Source organism: Anopheles funestus, chromosome X (assembly GCF_943734845.2).
Source record: "Anopheles funestus chromosome X, idAnoFuneDA-416_04, whole genome shotgun sequence".
NCBI classification, from domain to species: domain Eukaryota; kingdom Metazoa; phylum Arthropoda; class Insecta; order Diptera; family Culicidae; genus Anopheles; species Anopheles funestus.
The window spans coordinates 15,650,559-15,664,406 of NC_064597.1; the positions used below are offsets into that span (position 1 = coordinate 15,650,559).

General features: G+C 42.8%; 2 protein-coding genes across 3 annotated transcripts in view; both read left to right on the forward strand.

Moving 5' to 3' along the window:
* The window catches only part of LOC125770759 (all trans-polyprenyl-diphosphate synthase PDSS1-like), a gene marked incomplete at its 5' end in the record, with an annotated part of 43,696 nt that extends 39,010 nt beyond the window's left edge, over nt 1-4,686 (forward strand). Inside the window, one exon of the mRNA XM_049440721.1 lies at nt 9-4,686. Within this exon, the coding sequence (XP_049296678.1) occupies nt 9-230 (222 nt within the window). The remainder of the gene's footprint in view (nt 1-8) is intronic.
* Nucleotides 4,687-6,284: 1,598 nt separating this feature from the next.
* On the forward strand, nt 6,285-13,630 carry LOC125762113 (uncharacterized). Of its 2 annotated transcripts, none has more exons than XM_049423932.1 (4): nt 6,285-8,470; nt 10,735-10,866; nt 10,945-11,882; nt 12,247-13,630. In XM_049423932.1, exons 1-4 carry the CDS (start codon nt 8,321-8,323, stop codon nt 12,467-12,469), a joined length of 1,443 nt encoding a protein of 480 aa, XP_049279889.1. In that variant the 5' UTR covers nt 6,285-8,320; the 3' UTR covers nt 12,470-13,630. The 2 variants fall into 2 exon arrangements, with proteins under 2 accessions (XP_049279889.1, XP_049279975.1); XM_049424018.1 differs by having other exon boundaries at nt 10,750-10,866.
* The last annotated feature ends 218 nt before the right edge of the window (nt 13,631-13,848 follow it).

Consider the following 13,848-nt stretch of genomic DNA (forward strand, 5'->3'; position numbering starts at 1 on the left):
GTTTTTAGTTCCCCGAGCTGAACCCAATGATATTGCGCCGCTTCCGCGAACCGGGTGACGTTGAGCGAGCGTACGAGCTGGTCCACCAATCGCAAGGGCTCGAGCAGACCCGCTTCCTTGCCCGCAAACACTGCATCGAGGCGCTCCGGCTGGCGTCCCAGATTAGTGAATCACCGTACCAGAAGGGTCTGATTGTTGTCGGTGACTTTGTGCTCAACCGGATGAAGTAGAACGTCGGTGAACGCTACCGTCACAATTGCCACCTTCCGGCGAGTGACCGTTGACGGAGGAAACCAATTTTCCCAATCGTATCGACGACAGAGACCAAGCGCGAACAATAATTTGTCGCTGGAAAGCGCTTCCCTCGTATATACACAGACAGGACAGAATGACATACACACACATATAACCACACACACAATCGGACGCTCACATACTGCTAAACAAAGCTTACTAATGGGGGTTCACACCGAAGACAACACACACGGGGAAGGGTTGTGGAAAAACAAACAGCAAGTTTTTCGATAAATGCACACCATCACGCCTCAGGTATTGTGTAATCGAAGGCAACATGCAGTGTTAAGCATGTTATACAAAAAGACATCACTTTATGATCGGGTAGGAAAAATATTACACTCACCTGTAATATCGCCTACGATCTGGTTCGTATGTGTGTGTGTGTTGTGTGTGCGTGTGTCTTGATGAATTCCAAAATGATTGCCAGTCGAATCAGAAGGTAGAAATCATAAATTTACATCATGCAACCCCTTTTAGTTCCCCCTCCTCCCCCATACCTCCTTCCCAGTTAGGAATACGCAACATCATCATCAACGGTAGTCGTTAGTGTACTAATATATATATATATATATAAATGTATATGTATATTAGCGTACATGGTTATTTGCTTTAGTAACGTACGTCAAACAAAAACACAAAACAAACAAAACAAACAAAACAAACTGATACACCACGATGCACAATGTCGAACACGGGCATGAAGATTACATTAGAAAAGAAAATCTATTACACTTCTTCTTCAGGTGATGGTTGCTAAGTGAGATACGTTTGTGCTAGTATTAGCAGCTTCGGTTGTGTGTTTTCGCTTAGAGCAGTAGCAACCGTTGCGTCGTGCTCGAACCCTTTTTCAATTATGTTTGTTTTGTGTTCTTTTTAAGCAAGTTTAAGCAAACTATGTTTAATTTCCATTTTTTTTGGCATAAGGTGTTGTGTGTCGTACAAACATCAAGCAAACAAAACTGTAACAAAAGCTGATCGTAGGGTTCTAGCAAATATTATCGTGTGCGTATGCGTGTATGTATACACCAGTAAAGGTGGAGACGAGACACGGGGGAGAGGGGGAATGGATGGGGCGAAATGGTAGCAGGTTATAACTATGTGTTACTTTACGTTATTAACCAATCCTGTTGCGTGTGTTCGGATAAGTGAGCATAATGATTTATCGTTTGTTTTTTTTTATTGTTTTATCTACTGTTTGTTTTGCAGTGTTGCAACCTTTTCCTAGCAGAAGGGTTGAAGAGTTATTCTAGTGATGGGCAATAGTAACCGACGTGCAATGATTGATTTTAAACCCGGCTCTAAAGCAATCCGGCGCACTCTGTGTGGGTAATCCAAGCAATAATTATGAAATGAACAAGAAAACAAAGACAAAAAGAAAGCAGATAAACAGAAAATATTACAACTTGATTTGCTTAACCTCTCGTACTATTTGTTGCTGGTAGAGATTTGTTAGGGACCACGAAGGACATAACCTATTTTTTGCATTACCAAAAAAAAAAACAACAACAAAAAGATAACAAACTGTTCACCTTGTATAACGTTTTTTTGCTTTATTTATTCACCTACACAGACATCCGCACATTTCTTACTTGCTGTACAGTAAAAAAAGGGGGGTATTAAAAATCATTAGATGTTTCGCATCATATATGCACACACTACAAAGAACACACAAGCGAACAAACAAAAAATATCAACACGTGTCCCAACGACACACACTGAAACAAATGTGTCAAATAGGCTAGTTAAGTTGTGTTGCACGCATTGGCAAAAAAAAACCTCGACACAACACCACTGTTGCGCCTTCCGCGGCTACCACCTGGGGGTGGGGATCTTTGTACATAGGCAACCCAATCTGCAGCCTCCACCCGAGAAAAGGTTCCATGCTTGCCCATTGAAAAATATTTAAAAAGAACACGTATATAGAAAAATGCAAGATTTGTAAACAATTGAACAGGCGGTCAAATGTTAGCACAAATCGAACACACGAACTAAAGTGATCGAAACGAACGCCAGTTTTGCAAGCAGGGAACTGGTTGTTGGTGGTGGTGTTTGCTGAGCTTGTTTCTTCCGTCTTTCTCTTTTTCTCCCTTCTGTTTAGTTGTGCTCAGTTTCGAGAAGGTGCAACAGTGTAGCGTTTGTAACAAGGGTGATGGTAGTAGCTTAGTAAGAAACTCAACCACAGATAAGAGACATAAATGGCCGAACCGTAAAGATAGACGACGGTTTCGGGGTTATAGGGTAAATAGGAACGAGATGCTTTGTGTACGGTTTAGTTGTGTAAGCTGCTTGTCTTAGTGGCAACATACTAATTTTACATTTACTATTTACTCCTGATCCATATCGATGTAAGTCTGCTCAATTACGTTATAATTCTTTTCTTGCTGTTTTTTGTGGTTTTTGTGTGTTTTCATTTTTAAACCATGTTGCGTAGATACACACTACAAATACAAAACGTACACAGTATCGGGTAACACAATCGGGAACGAAATGAAGCGTCCATTCCTTTGAGATGGACGGTGTTCTATCAGACCACGGTAAACAAGATTTCGGGATACCCTTATTGTACATAGTATCGAATATATAATGTGCCTTGTATAGCACACCAAGGGCGAAAGCAAAACGTATCCGTGCCCTCACACAGAGAAAAACATACATACACACACACACACACACACATATATATATAGATATACCTTCACAACAAATATTTTCATATTAACTTTCGGTTCTCGTCTGTCTGAATGGGTTTATAAAGACCATCTGTTGAAGGATTCTGGACCGCAACATAGCCCAATTCGGTTGTCGCAATGTTTGACTTTGATAAGTATCTAAGTAAACCAGATAATCAATGAGATGCAGTTTACCGATTGCTTAACAGTGGGTACGCATAGGGTCCTTACCTTTTTTTTAAAATCGTTTCGTGAACGTTCTTTGATTTAATACATGCACACAAAGATTTTAATAGGAAGGAAGAGAATGCAACCAACCACAAACACTCACCCAGAATACCTGCAATAATAAAATGTTTAGTGTATCATAGGTCAATGTTTACGGCGCGGGTAGACTAATTAATAGAGCAAAAGTATGTTAAACATAACAGCAGGATGAAACAAGAGAAAAAAAAACTTTCGAAAAGTTTTTTTTTCACTTCTGTTTAGTGTCTTCCGATTTAAAATGTATATGCATATGTGCACTGTTCTGTTTCCAACTGGCAATTAAATATAAAAAAATGGTTTAAATTGTAAATGAGATAAACTAACAAAAAACGTAAGCGTACACAAGTAAACGCTGAAGAAAATACATTACAAAATTTGTGCACACATCACACATGTCCCTATTGGTAAGGAGGCACGAAAGCAAACAAATGTGTGTGTATGTGTGCATATACATACTCCAAAACACCCAAGCGCAAGCATCAAGCAAATCAGGCAGATGTGAATAAAAAAAATCGCGCACGAATCAGACAAACACACAAATATCTATATGAACAATTAGTCGCACGGTGTAAGAAGGGAAGGGGTTGTAGGAAAAAAAAGTTTGTTTGTTTGTCTTTTTTTTTTGTTTGATTGAAATAGATTGATAAGAAGGAAAAAACACATCGTTCATATATATACACACACACACGATACATACATCATCAAATCACAAATCACACAAATGCCTTGTGCTCGAAAGTCAAAAAGCGTGTGGGTGGTTTTTGGATAGGGGAAAGTGAAGGAAACTGATCAAACAGGCAAATGGAGGCAGTGGAAACAACAACGATGGTGTAGTGTCTCGTAAAACCCGAAAAAGAACCATTAGAAAAAGGATTGTTTGAGAAAAATTAATGTCGACAAACAGAAACAAAACAAAAAATGGCGCCGAAGGGGTTAATCAGGGATGGAAGGAGTGGGTGAGCAAAATTTGAAAGGTTCACCAACCAATAATGTCAAATCATTCGAAAAGCGCTAGAGAGAGAGACGGATTTTAAAAGAGATGTATACAAGAAGAGAAAAACTGTGTAGAGGAAGGACAGTAGAGAGGCGGGGGGAAGGGGGTAGAAGGAGTGCTCTGTTAGAGGATGAGCGTGTATATTTACTAAAGCAACTAAATGGAGACGCACGCGTAAAGCTGTGCTGCGCACGGTTTAAAACCGGTTAGGAAAGCGAGCGGACACAGGACGAATGGAGCGAAACCAACGAAGGAAAGGAAAGATGGGTAACGAATGGAACATGAATGTATCCCGTTTTTTGTGAGCATGTTTTCCGTACATAATATATATATATACATATACAATAAATATACAAACATATGCTACACTGACGTGTGTATGGTTGGCAAGAGGAAAGGAAGGGAGTGGGAACGTAAACGAGACAAACAATAAATATAAAATCAGTCACGTGGTGTTAACGGTTTGCTTTATTTGTTTTTTGTTTTTTTTCGGTTTTTGGGGAGGCGTTTGAATTGTTTTGACAGATGAAATAATATAGCATTTTGATACTGTCAAAATTTGCACCGATAATAGCAAACTGTTGGTGAAAATATAAACAGTTTGTAAAAAAGAAATGTGCACAAGATGATGATACACATCATCAACAGTTGGTGTAGGTAAAATGTATAAACGGCGCCGGTCCACACGGCAGTAGAGATGTGCAAAGTGAGTAAGAGTGAGATAGTGAGTTGAAACGTTGTATTGAACTAGTTTCGTTCACTCATCGTGAGGCGTTTTAGCGACTCTTTTTCCACTTACTCACTCATGAGTGTAAGCATGTAGCCGTGGTGAGCCGAGTTGCTAAAATAGTACAAACGTGAGTTGAAACGAAAATGTGCGAGTGAGTTGAAACGGAATACATATGTACAATACCCAAACTAGCCAAATGAATATACTTCTCGCTCTGCCTAACTATCAAACCTGTATAAGCGAACAAGCAGGCTAGTCTGATCAACAAGGACATGAAACGGGTTCCGCCTCTGCTTAGGAGATTGGCAATTTAATAGATTTTTTTATATATATTTTTTTATATTTTTATATTTATTTTTGTTTAAAGCATTATTTGAGTGAAGAGGAACTTATTTCAAGAAATTCGCATTAAAATACATCAATTTATAAACTTTGCTGAATTACTCAAAAAAAGCTAAGGCAATAGCCTTAGGAAATTTTCAAACTTATATTTTTTTATTGTTATTTATTCTTTTTTTTATTTAAAGCATTATTTGAGTGAATAAAAGCTTATTCAACCAAATCGCAGTAAAATGAATCAATTTATATTTTTTTCTAAATTTCCCAAAAAAAGCTTAGGCTATAGTCTTAGGAGATTTTCAAAGATATAGAATTTTTTTATTATATTGTTTTCTTTTTTTATTTAAAGCATTATTTGAATGTAAAGAAACAACCAATTCGTATTAAAATACATCAATTTATAAATTTAGTTAAATGTTCCAAAAAAAGCTAAGGCTATGAGTTAGAAGATTTTCAAATATTTAATTTTTTATCTTTAGTTTTGGGGCCTCCATTACCATTCCGCTTAGGGCCTCCGAGAAGCTTGATCCGCCACTGCTATAGTCTTAGCTTTTTTTGAGTAATTCAGCAAAGTTTATAAATTGATGTATTTTAATGCGAATTTCTTGAAATAAGTTCCTCTTCACTCAAATAATGCTTTAAATAAAAAAAAATATAAAAATATAAAAAAAATGTATAAAAAAATCTATTAAATTGCCAATCTCCTAAGCAGAGGCGGAACCCTTTTCAGGTCCTTGTTGATCAGACTAGCCTGCTTGTTCGCTTATACAGGTTTGATAGTTAGACAGAGCGAGAAGTATATTCATTTGGCTAGTTTGGGTATTGTACACATGTATTCCGTTTCAACTCATTTTTGTTTCAACTCACTAGCACATTTTCGTTTCAACTCACTCGCACATTTTCGTTTCAACTCACGTATTTACTCTTTTAGCAACTCGACTCACCACGGCTGCATGCTTACACTCAGGAGTGAGTAAAATGATTTTTTTATGACTCCGAAATGAATCGTTAAACGAGCTGACTCCTAATAGCGACTCATTCACTCTGAGTTGACTCACTAAAAAGAGTTGTTATTCTCATCTCTGCACGGCAGGACCGGGAATCAAATTCCATCCGGACCGTCCCCCGAAGCAAGGGCCTACTATTCGGCTACGCAGTAAAAATAAGTCTAGTAAGCCAGAAATGGTCGACGTGACCTTAGAGGCCGTTAAAGCCTACAAGAGAGAGACAGAGAGAGAAAGAGAGAGAAAGAGAGAGAGAGAGAGAGAGTGATTTCGTATAACTATTAGGGTCATGGTCGTAGCTAAACTTACGCAAAATCATTAATCTTTTCCAGATTTGTGCATCCTTAGAGATTAATAAATTCTTTGTCAGTCATATATCGTTTGATAGTTGGCCTGTGATTCAAATGACTTTTCTCAAAGAATTCCTTAAGTACCACAGTATACTTAACCTGCCAACATGTGGAATGTAAAGGGGGAATGCTCGCGTGTCGCTCCGGAAGAAATCCTTGAAATAATCCTTGGTAATATAACTGCTTCCTTCAACAAACGCGTTCGATTGCACAGTGTAGGTAAGCTGCAGGCACTTTGTACCGGTTTAAAAGCACCATAAAACAATTCTTTCACCCGGCTTCGATTGCTTCTCATTATCACGCGCCTTCCACTTCAGATGGCAATGGGCAGGAAGTTGTAAAGTTGTCCAAACAAAGTTGGCAATGAAGGGGAAAGTATGCGCTAGAAACAAAACAACATCAAAAAAAATCGCGCCCTTTTGCATGTCTGCCTTCAACCGTCAGCTTTCGCATTGTCCTAGGACATCGTTGCGTGTCCTTCCCATCTGCGCCTAGTTGCTTGTTATCCGCTCAACTCCCGGCCAGTGCTGGGTACGTTTCATCCCTCCACCCCCGGACAACTTAACAGAGCAGCAGGAAGAAACAGGCAGCAACCTCGACATTTATAATCAGAAAACCCCTTTTTCCTCGTGGCGCATAGTGTTTTCCACCGTACGTTGTGCCGTTGTGCGTCTGTATAAAACGGCAAAAGCTCACCAATGTTGGATCGAAGTTTGCGCTTGAAACTGTAGCATGCAGGAATAATGGGGTTGGTAGTAGGGGGCGGGTAGAGGTTACTGCTGCTGTTTGTTTGCGAAACAAAACAAAAAAAGCACATGCCAAACCATCTTTTTACCGTTTTCCACTAAACACCACGTGGGTTTGTTTTATGTTTTTTTCCAGTTCTTGTTATTTGGTTGATTTGTGTTTTTTTCATTCTTTCTTTACTTTCCTTTCCTAAGTGCCTGATAGTAGGCAAATCGCAAAGCTTTAAGCGCTATAAAACAAAAACAAACAACGAAATAGGATGGGTGCAACAAGCGGTGGGTGATGGAACAGTGGAAGGGGACAGGGGGTAGAGGAGGTTAGGACGTACAGCAAAGCATTAACCGAGCAGAGCTGCAAAATGCGGAACAGTGTAAAGAACAGTTGGGCTAAGCTGAAGCTACCGTTTTACGGTAGGGACTGCTGAACGGCCAGTTTTCCACCGACGCTGGGTGCGATCGGTACAGTCAAAAGCTCCACAGACTAGAAAGGATACCGTTCAGTGCAATCCTTGTGCTGTGCTGTTTAGTCCGCGTGTGGGTATGTGTGTGTACCACTCGCTTTTCTGTATTGAGGAAGGTGTGAAGCAATTGCAGACAGGTTTGAAAAGCAGCGTGGGTGAATAGGTTTGAAAGGGAAACAATACAGCCCTGTCAGTGTGATTTGTAACGCATTTAGGTTTCGCTTGTTTCGTGTCACAGATAATTGGCACAGTGTGTCAGTGGAATCATAGAGTGTGTGTGTGTGTGTGTGTGGGGGTTGTCTTTTTATTGCCCCCCCTTTGATCCCACAGCAGAGATCTGATAGTTGACGATACGTGAAAAAAAAAGAACGAACGAAGGTAAACCATGTGCACCTTGGTGTTGCAGCGCTGGCATACCGTCCAGTGAGAGATTTGTTGTGGACACCTGCCCCCGAACTAGCGTATGGGCTCGTGCAACCCATCCGATCATCCGATCTTCTGGTGTGACGAGCTGAAGCGTTTGGAGCGTAAGCGCATCGCCGATGAGAGCCTGCGGGACTGGAAAAACCGGAAGCTGATCGAGCGGCGATCCCGTGCGAAGGAGCAAGCCCATGTAAGAAGCCTTCAACCCTCACTTGCGTCAACCCCCTCAAACGCGTTCGGTGTGTGTGAGCGTGTGTGTTTGTGTGGGCGCGTGACGGAAACTGGAGCGAAAACGTTCAGCTGGCGAAAACGAAAACACGGCTGAGAGCTTTTATCAGCGGATTGCCTACATTTAGGCGCTGTTCTGTAAAAGCGCATCTAACTGATGTTCACCATTCATTCAGCATCCTCTTCATCTTCATAATCATCCGATTGGCACAACAAGTACAATAGGCAAGTGGTGATAAGAAGCAATACGCGTTCCCTTCCATCGCACACGCGTTCTCGTGTGTAGTTTGTATCCCGCATCCAGACAGGTGTGTGAAAAACGGTCATTTGTTTGTTTGCCAACGTCGTTGCATTCTTTTCGTCACATTGCAAATCAATCAGCAGTAAAAAAAACAGCAAGCAACCGCAATCAGTGCGCTACGACTCAACCCTACAAGAACCTACACATTATTGGATTGTTTCTTACGCTAGCGGTGAAACACGGGTTCACAAAGTAATGTTTCTTGAAAAGTGCGCTTAACGCACTTGCAGAAAGTCCGATGGTTAGTTAATTCCGTGCGTTATTTTAAATGTGGAAGTGTGGGTGTCTGAAACTTCGCCCTGAAGACTGGTCTGGGTTAAAGTGCTCCATAAATGTAGAGATTGCATACTTTCAGGCGTTTTGAGCTCTTATCACAATACGAGGAACAATACACGATTGACGTTATACGATGTAGTTAATGAAAACCATATCACCATGCTTACAAAAATGTTCCCTGCCACACTTCCTGACCCCGATCCAACCGTTCCCCGTTGTCTGGGGACATAGTGGGTAGATACAAGAAAAGGAAAATGGATGACAAATTATAGCACTCCATTAAGGAACGTTGATACTATCGTTGTGGAACGGAGCATTCGATATTAACAGATTGGCTTATTGATTACCGTTTTTTTGGGGGCGATACAGTTCGATGAATAATTTATTCCCCAAAAATGTGACATCCATCCAGTAGGCTCTCTCTCTCTTCCACTCTCACATATACACCAGCAAATTCGAATTCCTTTCTGTAATGACCTTCCAGAATAACATTTTTTTGTGGTGTGGTTTTGTGGCCTGATTTCAAACCGAGGGTATCACCACCGACGGCAAACACCAAAAGCAGGTTAGAGGTAAACAAACAAATTACTTGCCTAAACTTTAGGGGGCGCACATCGCAGTGCACGGGGTGAAATATTTTATATTGGATGACACACATTTGAGGATGTGGCTGCTCCGTGACGGGTTGTCATTTGCCAAACCAAGGAAAACAATATGCTTATTTCGCACGCGGATCCACTACCGTCGTCCTTCGTGCGCTTGTTTACTGTTTTATGAACCCACCGCAATGGTGGAACGGGAAAGATGGGAAAGTGAGGTAGTAAACGAAATTGTGACTATGGTGGGCTATGATTTTGTGTGCCGTTAGTACGGTAAACCATGCCCTACCCTACCAACGTGGAAAGAATGGTAGAAAGGGGCGTAATCGTTGTGATTTGACATAAATCATTTGTCATTGCGGATATTACATCGGGAGAAGATATGTCCACACGGGTGGATTAGAATCAGTTTTGCTACATTACTTCTTCTCGCTAAGTTTACTAAGGCGAGTTTAAGGTGAGCTTTTAGTGTGCGCGGATGGTCGAAATCAATTGCCAACCGTACCACAGAAATAAAATGCCAATGGCTGACAAGTATCGATCCGATAAAGACTAGATAAACCTGCCAAGCCTAACCTCATCGGCTATTTGTAAGAGTTCGCCTAGAGGCAACCGAAAACAACACCGCTCATTCCAAACCAGTGTTGCAGTGTACGAGCACCATCACCGGTAAACTTTGCTGGATCGAAACATTCAAGGGCTGCTACCTTTCCACTTTTTTTTTGACCAACCTTCCCAGTATCCTTCTCAGCTACCAAAGCAATAGTTCGTTTTTTTTTGAAGCAGGTTTTTAATGCAGTTGCAAAGCAAGATATCAAAACAGCCCAAAAGTCCTTGAAAGTTTGCCATAGTGTATATTTAGGTCGTCTAAACCATGTTTTAAGACGACAAGGCAATTAGTAATCGTATTTCGGCAAGCGACAGATATCTAGAAGCAGCTGAAACATCCCTATTTCCCATTCTTATCGTTTTGTACAATCCCTTCTTGCTGTTGTGTTGCGTGAAGTTCAAAAATTGTAACCCGAAGGAACTAAATATTCATCGACAAAGTTTCCCCTCTTCCAGTACCGGGAAGTGATGGAGCGTTACTCACCGTGGGGACGTAAAGGGGGCGGTGCACCGAACGATACGATTCGCATGCGTAACATACAGCTGCAGGGTTTGTATCCGGAGACCAAGAATGTAAGTACCTTGGGCCATGCTACCATGGTTTTTGGGTGCCGTACTGATACTGTTCGCGGTATCTTTCTTTTTTTTTAGGATCTGCGTAATCCGGTGTCGGTGGGACGTACGAGAGGTGTCGGTGCGGGCGGTGGTGGAGCACCAATCCGCAGTGCTTCCGGGCAGATTGTGACCGGGTTGACAGACGATCCGATCATCAGCTTCAACGATGCTAACCGGTACCACGTGGATAACGAGCTGCGGTACAAGACGTCACCGGCTCAGAAGCAAACGTACCGGGCAGAGCTGGACCGGATCGTGGCGGAGAAGGAAAACCGGGCACGCAAAACGCGTAGCTCCGAGCTGGCCGAGTATCAGTCGCAGCCGGGTGGTGGGACGACACGGCCGAACGGTGGCCCCTGGGGGAAACCGGGCCCGGGTGGGAAACCGTGGCGTCCGCCCAAGAATGTCGGCCACAACTTCATGAAGTCGATGGGCTGGACGAACAAGGAGACGCTGCAGGATCTTGACCTGGAGCTGGTGAACAGGATGCAGCGCCAGCTGGAGGAGGAGAATCGCTTCCTGAAGCGCTTCTCCAACTGCTGCTCACGGTGCGTCTGTCAGTGCATCAGCAACAGCCTGGAGCAGGCGCCGGCGCCAGCCCTGGGTGGAAGTGCGGGTGCGGGCCGGGATGCGATCAAGTATCACCCATCACCACCTGCTACTGCGCCGGGTTTACAGCCACCGGCTCTGCCACCACCAGCAACCGTGTCCGATCGACGTGTACCAAGGCTCTGCAATCAAAGTCAGCAACAGCAGCAGCAGCAACAGCAGCAGCATCAACAACAGCAGCAACAACCACAGGCAGGGGCGGGGGGTGGGCGGCGCAATGGCGGGCGGGTTCCGCCGACGCGCAACTGTATGATAACGGGTGGTGTCGAGCTGGTGCCACTGCTCGCCAAACGGCGCTCCCAACCGCGTCCCATCAGCCTCGGCACAACAGACGTCACCAAGATCGATAAGTACACCGCAAACGGGTAATAGTGGTAGTAGTACGTCTAGCCGTATAAACCACACCCTTCAGCCCAACCTGTCCAATCAAACTCCTCATCTCCTATCCCTCGCCCATACTCTCTCATTTTGCGGGTTTAGATGGTTTCGAGAAGTGCTCAAACTGATAGTCACCTCCCAGATTCTACGTCTCCCATTAAAGTTCCACATCCTGCCCAAGGCCAAGGGTGTGCGTGTATGCAGTTGTTGTGGCTTTTAGATTGTTGTCAATCTACATATATTTCACCTCTGGTTTTCTTTACGCATCCAATGTATATCTTCCCTCTTCTCCTCACCGTCACCGTTAATTCGCGCACCAAAATGTCTGCGCATGTCTACGGCATTCTGCAGCAGTTTGGCCCGGCGCAACGACGACGGCTACCTGACCGACCTGTGCAATCAGATGAACCAGAAGCAGCGCAAGGTGGAAACGGTGCGGGCGATGGAGTTTGAGACGAGCCGGCAGCACTTCGAGACGTGGAGCTCCTTCTGGGGCCGGCCGGGCCACGGTGCACCACTGCCGAACAAGAACAAGCTCAACCTGGACAATCTGCTTTACAAATCACGCCGCTAAAGCAGAACCTGTACCATGCCAGCTTACCAGATTATATGACGAACATACCTGCAACACCTGTACGTTGGTGGCAACAGTAGATGCGGTCACACACTGCATAACTCAAGTCAGTAGTCAGTGCAGGAAATCGGCCTGACGCAATGCGATTGTTGAGTACTTCATTCGAGATAGATGATAGAAACAGGTGTTCTACAAGCAAGTGCGCACAATATTGTTGGGTCTGTATTTACCTGCTCCTACACAGACTACAGAGACGTACATGACACGATATGAGGCAGTAACGTAATTGAGATGGACAATTTTCTTCACTTGCCGATCGAACGCAAGTGAGTGCAAAGTTGCTTCGCTTTCACCCCCCGAAAAGGACGAGAAAAACAAACGATATGAGAGAATAAGAGAAAGAAAGACAATTAATATAACACGCTCCATCCTTTTGATCGTTATCTCCATCGCATTGTATATATAGTACAACGGATCAGTGAGTCAGTGATGAAAGGGAAAGCTAGTGTAGGTGCTAGCGGCGAGGAGTAGACAACATCCATAGACACAAACACACGCTCATAGCGAAACAAACATCGAACTACTATGCTAAAGGTGTTCGAAATGTCGCGTATTAGTAGTAAACGCACATACTAACGACTACGATGCGGATGACAGTTGCGGTACGTAAAAGGCAACATTAAATATGGTGATTCTGTTTTTAGTGCAACGTTAGAGAGTAGATTGTTGTTAGTTTATTGACAGCGGTAGTTTATCGGGAAAGAATGTTACGTTTCTAGTTATTTTTCCTTCAACTGTTTCGCTATTAAAAAGCTTTAAAACAAAAAGTGTGTATGATCGTACAACGATAGGAATGCTCTTGTTAAAACAAAGCATACAGCACACATGCAAGCACTGGCAAGAGGATTAAAGAGATTATAAATATATATACAGAGAAATGCTATCGTGTTCGCGCATTTATGTAAATGTATCAACGAAAATGTGTCCATTCCATTGCTAGGGGAAATACAAAAATTGTTAGTACAGTTCCCGAATTTGTTAGTACCGATCGTTCCGCTCACGAACAAGCTTCCACTTCCAAGTGAACATACATAAGCGCCTGATAATAAACAGCCAAGCGTGAGGAGTTACCCGTGCTTGTACGAAGGGGGTTACAGGTTATTTAATTTTTTTTCTTTAATTCCTTCATCCATTCCATTCCAATACGTCACCGTTCGCCAGCCGGGGTATGCAAATGCGGCACTTTCTTTCATTATTTACCAATTTCTTTGCCCTCTTCTCTGCAAGCCCTCTTTACAAACTTCAAAACCCTCCAGATGGGTCAGTAGTGGCGAAATCTTTGCCATCTCTTCATTTCAAAATCAAGCAAAATCAAGGAT